At 41.1% G+C, this 14220-nt stretch overlaps 1 protein-coding gene across 1 annotated transcript in view; it reads left to right on the forward strand.

Moving 5' to 3' along the window:
* Nucleotides 1-14220, forward strand: part of LOC145359684 (DNA-binding protein RFX7-like) — a 74700-nt gene that overhangs the window by 48717 nt on the left and 11763 nt on the right. Inside the window, exons 6-8 of the mRNA XM_080214431.1 lie at nt 5264-5348; nt 8256-8463; nt 13399-13712. Coding sequence (XP_080070557.1) covers nt 5264-5348; nt 8256-8463; nt 13399-13712 — 607 coding nt within the window. The remainder of the gene's footprint in view (nt 1-5263; nt 5349-8255; nt 8464-13398; nt 13713-14220) is intronic.

A 14220-nucleotide genomic window follows, 5' to 3' on the forward strand; every position in this document is an offset into this window, starting at 1 on the left:
TCCAGCTGCGGCCTCACCAATGCCCTATACAGCTGCAGCTTTTATATTCAATCCCCCTTGCTATGAAGGCCAGCATCCCATTTGCCTTCCTGACCACCTGCTGCACCTGCAAGCTGTGTTTTTGCGACTCATGCACAAGGACCCCGAGGTCCCTCTGCACCGTCGCCTGCTGCAGTTTTTCGCCACGTAAGTAATAATCCTTCCTACCATTCTTCCTACCAAAGTGGACCACCTCGCACTTGCCAACATTAAATTCCATTTGCCAGTTCCTGGCCCATTCACCCAGCCTATCTAGATCCTTCTGTAGACTCTCCACACCCTCCGCGCAATTTGCCATTCCACCAATCATGGTGTCATCAGCAAATTTCGACACCATACACTCGGTTCCCTCCTCCAGATCATCTATATAAATGGTAAATGGCTGAGGCCCCCCCAGCACCAACCCCTGGGGCACTTCACTAGTCACCAACCACCAATCCGAACAACACCCATTGACCCCGACTCTCTGCCTCCTATTTGACAACCAATCCTCTATCCACGCTAACACCCTACCCCCAACTCCATGCCCTCTGACCTTCTGCAGTAACCTCTTGTGAGGTACCTTGTCAAACGCCTTCTGAAAATCAAGAAAGACCACATCCACCGGCTCTCCTCTATCCACCGCCCTAGACACATCCTCATAGAACTCCAGTAAATTTGTCAGACACGACTTCCCCTTAACGAAACCGTGCTGCATCTGCTCTATCAAGCAATTCCCCTCAAGATGCCTTGCTATTTCCTCCCTGATGATGGATTCTAACATTTTACCTACAACAGACGTTAAACTAACCAGCCTATAATTCCCTGCCTTTTGCTTGGCACCCTTCTTAAACAACGGCATAACATTAGCCATTTTCCAATCTTCCGGCACTTCCCCGGAACCCAGCAACGTTTGGAAAATAACCACCAAGGCATCCACTATCACCTCCGCCATTTCTTTCAGAACCCTCGGGTGCATTCCATCCGGTCCTGGGGACTTGTCCACAATCAGCCCCTCCAGTCTGTCGAGCACCACCTCTCTAGTAACAATAATGTCATTGAGACCCTCCAGTCCTACCACCTTTCCATCTCTAACACCCGGCAAATTATTCACGTCCTCCTCCGTGAAGACCGAAACAAAAAGGTTATTCAAGACCTCAGCCATTTCCCCATCCCCTACCACTAAGTCCCCCTTCTCATCCTCTAAGGGTCCAACGTTCACCCTAGCCAGCCTCTTCCTTTTTATATATTTATAAAAACTCTTGCTATCCTTTTTTATATTAAGCGCTAGCCCAGCTTCATAGTTCCTCCTACCCTTCTTTATCAACTTCTTTGTCAATCTTTGTTGACATTTAAACCTCTCCCAATCCTCTTCTCGCCCACTACTCTTAGCTACTCTAAACGCCTCCACTTTTAACTTAACACTTTCCTTCACCTCCTTCGTTATCCACGGCTTATTACCTCTCCTCCTACGGTCCTTTTTGACCATCGGAATAAATTTCTGCTGAGCACCAAGAAAGATCTCCTTAAAGATCCTCCACTGCTCCTCAGCAGACCTACCTTCCAACGCGCTCCCCCAGTCCACATTCGCCAATTCTTCTCTCATCTTACCGTACCCCCCTCTGTTCAAACAAAGGACGCGTGTCCGGGAACCCACTTTCTCCTCCTCCATCTGCACCAGAAACTCCACCATACAATGATCACTGTCCCCAAGAGGATCCTTCACTGCAAGGTCCCTAATTCTACCCGCCTCATTACATAACACCAGATCCAAGATAGCTCGCTCCCTCGTCGGCTCCAACACACACTGTTCAAGGAAACTATCCCAGCAGCATTCCAAGAACTCCTCGTCGAGCCCACCGCGTCCAACATGGGTCGACCAATCAATATGTAGATTGAAATCCCCCATAATTACGGCCGTCCCATTCCTGCACGCCGCACTTATTTGCGCGTTAACAGCCCGCCCCACCTCCAGATCATTATTCAGGGGCCTACAGACGACACCCACCAGCGTCTTCCTCCCTTTGCTGTTCCTAATCTCTACCCACAACGATTCCACTTTCTGCTCTTTGGCTCCAATATCATCCCTTGCTACCACCCTGATGCTATCCTTAATCAGCAGAGCTACACCCCCCCCCCCCCTTTTTCCTCCCGCCTATCCTTCCGAAACACTTGATACCCCTGGACATTCAGCTCCCAGTCCTTGTCACCTTGCAGCCACGTCTCTGTAATGGCCACCAGATCATATCCATTTGTGCCGATCTGCGCCACCAGCTCATCCACTTTATTCCGAATGCTTTGTGCATTCAGATGCAGTGCCTTCATCCCAGCCTTCACCTGGACCCTATTTGCCGGAACGCCACCAACCATACTCACGCCCCCTACTCCCTTTATTATTGGGACATCCTCGGCCTCTTCCCTTACCTGTACCCTCTCCTTAACTTTAGGCCTTGTAATGTCTCACACACACACACACACACACACCCCCAAAATTAGTTTAAAGCCCTGTCTACAGTCCTCTTTACACGATTTGCCAGGACTCTGGCCCCAGCACGGTTCAGACCAACCCCATCCCGCCCGAACAGTTCCCACCTACCCCAATACTGATGCCAATGCCCCACAAATTCAAACCCATTCCTCCCATACCAATCCCTGAGCCACCCATTCACTTCCTTAATCCTATCAACCCTATGCCCGTCTGCACTCGGTTCAGGCAGTAGCCCAGAGATAACCACCTTGTCGGTTCTACTTTTTAATTCCATTCCCAGCTTTTCATACTCCCTCCCCAGATCCTCAGTTTGCATTTTGCCTACGTCGTTGGCACCCACATGTACCACAACAACCGGATTCTCACCCTCCCACTCCAGGTTCCTCTGCAGCCCAGATGCGACATCCCGGACCCGAGCACCAGGCAGACAACACACCCTTCTGTGCACTTTGTCATTGCGACAAAGGACAGTGTCAATACCCTTAACCCCACTATCCCCAATTACTAATACGTTCCTTTTCACCTTCTCCTTGCCTATGTCCTGCTGCATCACTGTACTGTGTGCAGTTTGCTCACCGACCTCACCTCCCTCGTCCTCGTCCACACTGGAAGCAAGAACCTCAAACCTGTTATGCAGATTGAGAGGCTGAGGCCTCTGCTCCCCACCCCCCTTCCTCCGCTCCCCACCCCCCTCTTGTTTCTGACCCTTAGAGTTAGCCAGTTCAGGGGGGGTGGATGTCACTTGCACCCCATTGACAATGGCACCCTCTCTCCCCCTGATGACCCTCAGTGTCTGTAGCTCAGAGGCCAGCTCATCTACCTTGAGCTGGTACCAGTCTCTAGATGTTTTTTCCTAATGAACCCGTATTTAAGATTAAATTTCTAAAACTAAAAAGTTATATGCTGAAATATAAATATTGGCATTACATTTGGCATGCCAATGTACCAATATTTTTACAGGAAAACCCTTTTTTGAATAGATCACCACAGTCTCGTATGTAGCTGCAAAACTTCTGTAAAGAGCGTCTTCTGTGGCTAACTTGCTTGGTCTCGGAAAATATTACAACAACTTCCCTTTCTATTTTTTCAGTTTGTTAAAGACAGATTATGCAATTGAAGATTATGCTGAAAATAGCAAGTCCCATGAATTAAAATGTTGTTTTCTGTTTTGCATTTGTTTTATTGTACTAATTACTTATCAATTATAAACTATTTTGCTTCTTGACACTGTTTCTATTCCAGCCTACTGTATAGATTTAAAGTATTACGTTCACCAGTTTTTCAATTGAAGGTGACACCTACCTCGGACTTCGGAATTGACCTGGGCTGTTTACTGCGAAAAAACATTATTCATGAAGCAGATAAATTTGAGCAATGGTATGCAACATTGTAACAGTGAAGGAATGCGTGTTATTCAAGCAAAATACTGTGGATTCTGAAATCTGAAGCAAAAACAGAAAATGCTGGAAAATCTCAGCAGGTCTGACAGCATCTGTGGAGAGAGAATAGAGGCAACATTTTGAGTCTGACCCTCTGTCAGAGCCTGGAATATGTATTGTTGCTCAAATTTTGTTACCAGTTCTCTCAGGGTGCTGATAAATTTGATGCTGTATTGTCATTTAGGTTTTGGTTCACATCTCTGTGTGAGATAGATTTGAGATCTTGCAACAGATCCTTTGGTCTTGGAACTCTAGAAGGTTTAAGAAGGTCACTTTTGACCAGCATGTGAGAAGATAGGCATGAGGAGAAAAGAAATGATTAAATGCTCGCAAAATAAAATGCTTGATGTAGGATAAGAGTAAACTCCAATTTTACACTACCGCTGTGCTGTTGGAATTCCATCTGGTGCATTTATGAACAGATGAACTATGTTCATTTGGCTGATCTATTTCTGTTTCTAATTACACTACAGCCATCAATTACCAAGCTTCTGCATCTATATAATGAGGTATAACCACTGACTATTTGCATTTGTTGCCACGTAACGGGGTTTGTGTGCAGTGAGCACATCATTCCTGAGCCCTTTAAACTGGCTCAAATCTAGTCCAAACTGAGGTGTGATGAGTCTTCTGCCAAGTTCGATGAAGTATCAGTTCTTAATGCTAATCAGTCTGTAGCATGAACAGCTCATGAGTTTGCAGTTCTATACAAAGATTAGGGAGGCAGTTAATGCAAAGTCAGTGGAATACCACTTTTTATATATTCAGGTTCAGCATCAGTTAAGTTCCAACCTCCTTCAGGCTTTTATACCTGACTTTGGGTATGCTTGCCACTGACACCCAGAGTAGTTTGTGAATTTAGAGTGGTCTGGACTGGTTACTGATTTACTTCTGCGTGCAGCTGAAAGCCACTGGAAAAAAATAGGATATCATTCAGACAAAATAAAACATAGTGTTTAATGCACTGTTGCAATTCTGACAGCTTTGATATTCAGTAAAGTGTTGTTTTTTCTTGGTTTAAGAGATTGGAGAACTTTGGTTTATGGTATAGCCTTGCAATACACTCCCAGCAATCATTATTAAAGAAAATAATTTGCCTATTTTGACAAGCTTACACATGCAATTTGTTTACTTTCATTCTTTTATTATCAACTTTGTCTCATTTTGCATTTAACTTTTCATATATGGTATACTTGAAAAGTTTTATGATTAAGTGCTCATTTTTTTGTGATTTTGTTGCTGCGTCTGCGCTCTGAAGTCATCATACCTTTATTTAAAATGAAGCTTAATATACCATTTGACCTTAACGCCTTGAAACATATTGCTATAGTGGTCTGAGGAAAAAAGCTTTTGTTCACATGCCATCGCTACCAAGTCTGGATTTTCACAAGACCGGAGAAGGGGTAATAATTTTCTGTAATCACGACCATTAAAATGTGAAGATAAACTACTGTATGATATTGATTAATGTATTGGGAAAGAATGGTGGAATTGTATAGAGATCTAAAGTTTCTCCAATATTGAATGGAAGTTGCAATAAATATTCTCCATTTGTTTTGACAATTTGCCAGTAGGATTCCTTCATCCATCTAGTGAATTAGTTGGGTAATACATGATTATCATGGTTTTGTGGATTCTTATTGCAGCGCCCCCCGCTCCTCCATAACTTGCATTTTTAGCAATAGCCATGACAACTGCCAACTTCCACTTTTCAAATGTAGTCTCATCTTCTTCTACACTACCTCTAAAGTTCTCATTCGTATTTTCAAATTTGATTCTACCATTGTATGTTCCACGTCATTCAGCAATTTGTCAGCGTTCAGGCTACTTTTCTAACCAACTTTCATTAATGCTATGGAAATTCATATTCTCAAATAATGGAGCAATCTATTCCTATTCTTTTTCCAGTATATTTTATCTTTCAACAAAATGCCTCTTCTGATATAATGGATACTTCAGTTCTGGTAGTTGCATGTATCTTGCCTTCAATTTTAATAGTTACCCTTACCTTGCATTCAGTTTAACTCAAATCTTTGATCAGGCTTCTGTTTCAGGGGAAGTATTTAGCCTTGCCCAGATTTCAAGATCTGCATCATACTTGCAGGTCCTTCCAATGTGTTAATTTTATTGCCCATTGAGATAACCCACTTCCTAGAATTATATAATTGCTGCAAATTCAGCTTGAAAAGATTGGTTGTTTAGTTTCCATGGAGTCTTCCTCAATCGTCATCTAGTAATCTGAATTCCAGAGCGACTAAAAAACACATTTCCCATTTAGCAGAAGGAATGCTTGTATTTTGGGGATTCATGCAGTAACATACTAAAGGTAGTAGTGCTGAGACTTGGCTGGGTCTGAATAGGAGACCTGTAAGGGTGAATGTGGACGAATTCAAGACTTTTGAGTTTGAGAGTCTTGAAAGTCTTCACTTTGAAGGAAAGGTTCAAATTAACATTACTATAGTTAGCTTAGTGGTGGCATTCAGGGACAGACTGCTCACTATAAATTGCAAGGACAAGCACTTACACACTGGGATTCAAGACTACAGAAAGTATTTGTAGCACAATCCTGAAGAGTCCATTGTTTAATTTCTTGTGGAGCCAATTTGTAAAGTGTATATTGGACTTCTCAGAATGACGTTACCGTCACAAAGGTAAAGAATAATACAGTATGCTGGGAGGCTTTTTGGCCTGGTTAGCAAGTTTTGAGATTGAGCTTCCATTATGAATTCATCCCATCCACAGCTCGTGCAGGAACTGTCTTTCAGTGAAATTAGTTTGATCATAGTTGCAATACCACCAGAACTGTTTCAGTCTTGTGAAGTTCAGATGTTCTTGTCATAGAAGAACCGGAGCTAAGGCTTGCTAATGTTTAGCAAAGCTGGGACAATGGTTTATAACCTATTTCATGGTACAGAAGACCGCTGTTAATAAAACTTGCCTCACAATGAGGCATGATGGACAATGAGCCCATTGCAGTGAGGTGAGCTGCAATGTGTCCACTTTCCCAAGAGAGAAACCTTTTGATGGTCTCCCTTACTTACAAAATGGGTTGGGCATCTTCATTTGGGAGTCTTGACCTTGGCATATAGGTGAAACTGTACGCTGGTCACTTATGACTAGTGGTGGCCATTTTTTCTCCTGCTGCTGAGATTTTTCCATTCTGTTGGTGAACTTGTTCTGCAGTATGCACAAGGCTGTTTTACAAATAATAGACCCAGACCCTGAACTTAAATTGAGCTTTCACCACTCTGGAATTTTTAAAGCTTTGGTGTCAAAAGATTTTTAAACCATAAATTGACGGTCCAGGGAATAGCTCCATATTTAATTTGTCCGTATATATCATTTTGACTGTCATCTTAACTCAATCTAGTTTGATATATTCCCCCTTTGATCTTATTAGTTCAGGAAAATGAATGGTAATTTAAATTTTACAATATTGGTTTTGTATGAAATATTACATAATCAAAAGAAAATAGTTATTTTAAAATCCCTGACTATGTTACGCATTGTAATATAAATGCTGATTAGTATCTTACATTTCTTAAAAAAGTGATGCAAAAATAAGCTACTGAATAATTTTTAGCGATGGGCTATCTCTTTCTCTTCTTCTGTCAACCCATGTCCTCCAAAATAACTTCTAAGCCATTATCATCTTGAAGACAATGTTTACAGTGCACTCGCTCCTTAATTGTCCTGTTCCATCTCCACCCCCTATTTAAATTTGAAGCAGAAAAAAAATCAAATGGTTGAACTTGTTTGTTTGCAAATGTGTTTGGAAAGAATTATGAAATGTTTGATTATGTTGTTTTTGTTGCGGGTCTTCTCTATTTGATGGGAGACTTTAATGAATTCAAACTTTGTGCAGTGTGGAATACTTATTTACGTTCATCAACATTCCTTGCCTTTATTAAGTAACTGTCATAGTCTGTATTGGTAATTTGCCTTCCAAGTAGCTGGGGTTGGGGTATGATTGGCTCAGGATTAAATACAAAGTGCGTGTATTAAGTGGAATGCGTTTTTTTTCCCAGAAATGAACATGAGACTTGTTTGCATTACAATTGATTATGATGCTGCTCCCATTTTATTGATTTGAAAAATGGCCTTAATTTCACTTAAAATTGAGTATGCAAATTGAATTCCTGTCGCTGAACTGGGCCAATTTCTAAACTCTTGTGGTATTTAGTAACAATATGTTGTCTGTTGAATTGCTAATTTTGCTCAATTGAAGACAAATGGTAGCTAAAATTCTAAAGTGTTTTTTAAGTTATAGCAACAATTATAATTGAATATTTGGTTATATTGCTTTCTAGTCTGAAGGGTCACATTCTGCTGGCCACCTACAGAGTATTGATGAAGAGGTCAGATCTGCAGCTTGCAGTCTGGTTTGTGAGTGGGCCCAGAAAGTATTAATCCGAAAATTTGATTCAGTGGTCGATCTAGCTCGCTTCCTTGTGACTAGTCACTATATTGGCACCAAGTCTGTTGCTGCATTGTCGGTGATGGCAGGTGCACCTACAGGTGAGTAACTGTATTCATTAAAGTGTTCCCAAACCTAATTCCACATAACTGCCTTAAAGACCATGCATGTGCTTTTATCAATTGGCTAGGTAAGGTGAGTAAAGTATGATGAAAGTTGCGTGCTTTGCCATCAGTTTGTTAAGTAGATGCACGCCAAATCTTATAAGAAGTATTGTCTATAAAATGCAAGCCTGTAATCTGTATCAGTTTGAGATCATCATGGCACAGTGGCTAGCCCTGCTACCTCACAGTTCACATACCTGTATTTATTTCCAGCTTTGGTGACTGTGGGGTTTGCACGTTTTTCCCACTTCTGTGTGAGTTTTCTCTGGGTACTCCGGTTTTCTCCCACTGTTCAAAGATGTGCAGGTTAGGATGATTGGCCATGCTAAATTGCCCCTTAGTGTCTTCAGATATGTAGGTGAGGGGGATTAGCTGGCTAAATAAGTGGGGCTATGGGAATAGAGCCTGAGTAAGATGCTCTGCTGAAGAGTCAGTGCTGATCTGATGAGCCAAATGGTCTCCTAATGCACTGGAGGAATTCTATGAAATATCAGACTCCTTCTCTTCCTGACATGTACTCATTGTAAAATTGGAATGGAATCTGCCATTCATGTCTAAAATTAAAAAAAAATGTTTTACCCCATTCTTGGGTTACAAAGCCAATATGCAGAGTGGAGTGAGCATACACAAATTCATCTCCTTGCCTACTCCAAAAACCAAGTTCAAATTGAGTCGAATTCATGGCCCCCAATCGTGAGACATACAAGATCCAAGCTGACGAGAAAAGGCATTGCACCCCAACTTAGGCTTGATTTGACATTGATCTTAGCCAAAAGACTGAGAAGCTGCCTTAATTAGTTCCTTGACCCTGCCCATCCTGTTTCCCCCCTCTCACTCATCATTCATACGCACAGACATGCACTCCCAATGTTCCATTTCCTACTTCACAGCAGTGACTGCACTTCAAAGGTTCTTCAGTGGCCGTAAAGTGCTTTGAGACATCCAGTGGTTATTAATAGCACATATAAATGTGCATTTTTCTTTTTCACATTGGGTCTCAAGCCCCCACTATTGAAAAAAAACATAGGAAATCATTTCCCTTCCTCAGCATCCAATCACAACATATCCTGAGGGCTGGTTGAGGTGATGAAGGTGGATTGACTAGTTACAGCTGCAGAAAGAACATTTGTGGATCGGGAAATGTATTATGTAAAACGTCAGCTGTAATTTAAATACCATGGGTTTCTTGTGTTCAATGCCCAGGAATCTTTGCAAAACCTATTTAGCCAGGTTCCAGTGATTTGATCTATTATTGTCACATCTATTACACAGTGAAAAATATTATTTCTTGCACGCTACATAGACAAAACATACCATTTGTAGCGAAGGAAAGAGTGAGTGCAGAATGTATTGTTACAGTCATAGCTAGGGTGTAAAGAAAGATCAATTCAATGCAAGGTAAGTCCATTCAAAAATCTGATAGCAGCAGGGAAGAAGTTGGTCTTGAATCGGTTGGTACGTGACCTCAGACTTTTGTATGGAAAAAGGTGGAAGATAGAATATCCTGGGTACGTGGGATCTTTAATTTTGCTGGTTGCTTTGCCAAGGCAGTGGAAAGTGTAGACAAAGTTAATGGATAGGAGGCTGATTTGCCTGATGGATTGGGCTACATTCATGACCTTTTGTAGATCCTTGCGATCTTGGGCAGAGCAAGAGCCATACCAAGCTGTGATACAACCAGAAAGAATGCTTTCTATACGCATCTGTAAAAGTTGGTCAGAGTCGTAGTTGACATGCCAAATTTCCTTAGACTTCTAAGAAAGTAGAGGCATTGGTGGGCTTTCTTAACTATATAGAGTCGGCATTGTGGGACCAGGACAGGTTGTTGGTGATCTGGATACCTAAAATCTTGAAGCGCTCAACCCTTTCTACTTTATCCCGATTGAAGTAGAAAGGGGCATGTTCTCCTTTGCACTTCCTGAAGTCGATGACAATCTCCTTCATTTTGTTGACCTTGAGGGAGAGATTACTGTTGTCACACCAGTTCACCAGATTCTCTATCTCATTCCTGTACTCTGTCTCATCGTATTCCTTTCCTCTGAGGCACAGCTTCTATCTCTGTCATAAGATTAAACCCTGACCACCCATCCTTTCACTGCCCTACTCCACACTGTAATCTTTTGCATCCTACTGCTGTATGCCTATATTTGTCCCACAGTGACTGCCCACCCTGAGAAAGCTGCTATGATCATAAAACTTTGGGCAGTGGTCCCCAGAACTCCCACATTTCAGATCTTGCACCTGTGCTGACATACCGCCCCACTCCTAGCAGATCTTGGACCAACTGTCTGAGTGTTACCAAAAGAAAAACCACTTCTCTGTATTTCAATAACTTGCAATGCCAATCCCTTTCTTATAATTCCCACCCACATCAGAGTTAGAAAACCCTGCAATGCATTGGTGTGTCAGGCAGCAAGTCTGAAAAATGTCATGTATTTAAATATTGATCTTCCTTCTCTAAATAGTGTGTCATCTGATTTTCGAAGAGTAACTCCACAAGAAATACACAGCTATATGTACTACTACAATAGTCATGTGCCTTGAACTGTCACACAGTCACAATTAAATAATTTCAAAAGCTTCTACAAAGAATAGAAAACAGTCCAGGTGTATCTGCTTGTTTCTTCTGACCTTGATAATGTGACCTCTCCCAGTTACAGGTTTACAACCTGATGTCAATCTACAAATTTCTCTCAGCAACAGTAATTATCCTTTTGCCTATTTATAAAGCACTTCCAACAGGGAGAACTGAGCAGGTCAAACTGGTTTCTGTTCTAGTTACTGTTTGTAATCTTAGAGACATTTCAGGTATACAGATCCTTTTACACCTATAAGGGAATGATTATGAAGATACAAAATGTCCACTCATGATATAATAAACTGTGTATTGAATGGTATATCATATGTGCCATTATAAAATAGTGATTTGTTACGAACAGTGCCATGGGAAATTTACTGTAGTAAGATTATTAAAGCTTAGGCCAATTTTTAATCTTGTTAGGGTAACGGAGCAGTAACCCCAAAATATGTTATGAAGCTGGACGAGACTCCTACAGTTTTTCTATTTTGGCATTAGTGTGAGGTGTTTCACTCCAAGTATAATCCCATTGACATATAAGATGCTTTTATCAAAAAAAAACTTCATTTAGCGACGCAGTTTAACTATAACAAATGAATTAGCTTAACTTTCACCAATTGAAATACTTAAACATGACAAGATGTGCAGGTTAGTAGATTGGTCATGTTAAATTGTCCCTTAGTGTCCCAAAATGTGTAGCTTAGATGGTTAGTCATGCTAAGTGTGTGTGGATAAGATGGGGAAGAACGTCTGGGTAAAATAATCTGAATAGTGCAGACTTACTAGGCCAAATAGCCTCTTCTGTGCTATAGAAATTCTATGATTTTCTTTTCCTTTGCTTCTAAGATACAATTCTTAGCTGCTACCCTATCACTATTAGTTCCAATTTAAGCAGTATTCCTCTTATAGACTTATGCTCCTCTTCAAAACCAGTCAGCAAACAACAGGTTTGTGTGTTTTTACTTATTAGTCCCAGAATCTTTGAACACACCTTGAGAGATAGAGACACCTTGTGCTTTTTTCAGAACGATGCAGAAACTGCTTGCTTTTTCCTGTAAGCTTAGCTCCTTCCTTTAGCACGTGACTTTCTCTTATCGATCAACCTAATCAAAACTCTACTGTGAAACCTTAGGGGTGAAACCAAAATAAACAAAAATGCATTAACTCAGATTAAAATAAACATATCCCTAACTGAAATCAATCATTCGTCCGCGTTCTTAGTGTATGAACTGTCTAGTGCAGACAGATTGACACTGTGTAAACAGAGCTGAATCTTAAACATACCCCTCACAAGAAATTGATTGATATATACATTCCTTAAAGGCAAAGTATCATCACAAGCTGCAAAAAAGAGATTTGTGCGATGTTCCTTGGCTGCTCCAGCTAATCATCAACAAGTTGATGTTTTCAGAAGTTTAAATAAGAGACTAATAACATTATTGCTCTCCTGCACCTGGTCACTCTTTTAAAAATCAAAATTATTAGTCTGTCATCAGCTGCTTTAGGTCACTGAAATTTTTACTTTGATTTTTTGTAAATATTCCATATTGTCAACATTCAAATGAAATAAAGCTATCCTGCTGTGTAGATGGGCTGTTGAGCTTCCATTATTTATCTGCTTTTTGGCACCACTTAGGCAAGAACTCTCCATCTGGGTTGTAATGCACCCGGACACACTGATACTGATGCTAGATGCAGAAAGTGGAAATGCTCTATTCCTAACATTGACATCCTTATGAAGCATTAAAAAAAATGAAAGAGATTGGTTGTTTCTTAAAGCAGATAAAAATAATTTGAAAAACCAAAATGCAGGCTAACGCTTTGGCAGTAAAACTGCACATATGCAAGAAACAAGCAGTAAGTGAGACAGGCTCCAGACAAGGAGAGTTATCATTCTGCGTAAAGGGTAGATGATGATTATGAAAATGAATATTTAGAGGTTAGTGCTACTATTCTGCATTTTCTGAGGAATGGCTTTGAAAGATGCTTGAGTTGAATTCCTTCTGGTTCTGTAGGACTCCATGGGCCAGTTTTTCTACAATCAGTTGCAGAAAAAGATGGAAATGTATGTGACCCTATTATGCTCAAAGGAATATATGGATTGGTGGAAGCAGGATCATTGCTTTCCATGATCATTATTACATTGAGTTTCCACTAGTGTTGGAGGTGAAACAAAAAGAGCAGAAGGCACAGAATGAATGAAGTTGCTTTTTAAGCAAAGCATTGTTAACAACCTGCAAAATGACTTTGGAAGCATTTTTTTTCAGAAGTTGACATTGTTTTCTTTCTTGCAGGTGCAAAACAGCCTTCTGCTTTTATGCCCATGACCGAAAGCAATTCCTTTCAGCCTCAAGTAAAGACTTTGCTTTCCCCATCAGTAGATGCGAAGCAGCAGTTGCAACGTAAAATTCAACAGAACACACTGAAGAAACAACAAGAGCAGAAACTCCAATCTCCACTACCAGGGGAACAACAAGTAAAGAAAGTGGAAGGTGCCACGGGTACCACTCTTGGGGGAGTGGCCAACATCCCCAATGGAAGCCCTGCCCTGCTTTCTCCTCAGCCTACCATTGGCATTGTAGTGGCAACTGTTCCCAGCCCTATCCAAGTAAGTTACTTATGATTCAGACGTTAAGACTGGTCAAGCAGAGCAAGGACTGTGAAAAAAGTTAAAACATCTGGAATAAAAATGCATTACATGGACTGCAAATTACTTACTAGTTTTCAATAACAAACTTACATTGTTTAGGTATATAGACTCGTAGAGGTTTACAGCATGGAAACAGGCCCTTTGGCCTTTTTGAAAACATCTAAGCTAATCCCAATTGCCTGCATTTGGTCCATATCCCGCTATACCCATTTTACCCATGTAACTATCTAAATGCTTTTTGAAAGACAAAATTGTACCTGCCTCTACTACTATGTTTGGTACCTGCCTCTACTGCTACCTCTGGCACGTTGTTCCAGACAGTCACCACCCTCTGTGTGATATTAAAAATTCCACGGCACTATTTGAAAATAAGTTGGGAATTCCTTCTTCCTGGTGTGCAGGCTTTCCATCAGTTAACCATGAAAATAGATTGTCTGGCATTACCACATTATTCTGTATAATCAGT

This window comes from Carcharhinus amblyrhynchos, chromosome 28 (genome assembly GCF_965287045.1).
Source record: "Carcharhinus amblyrhynchos chromosome 28, sCarAmb.v2.hapA, whole genome shotgun sequence".
NCBI classification, from domain to species: Eukaryota; Metazoa; Chordata; class Chondrichthyes; order Carcharhiniformes; family Carcharhinidae; genus Carcharhinus; species Carcharhinus amblyrhynchos.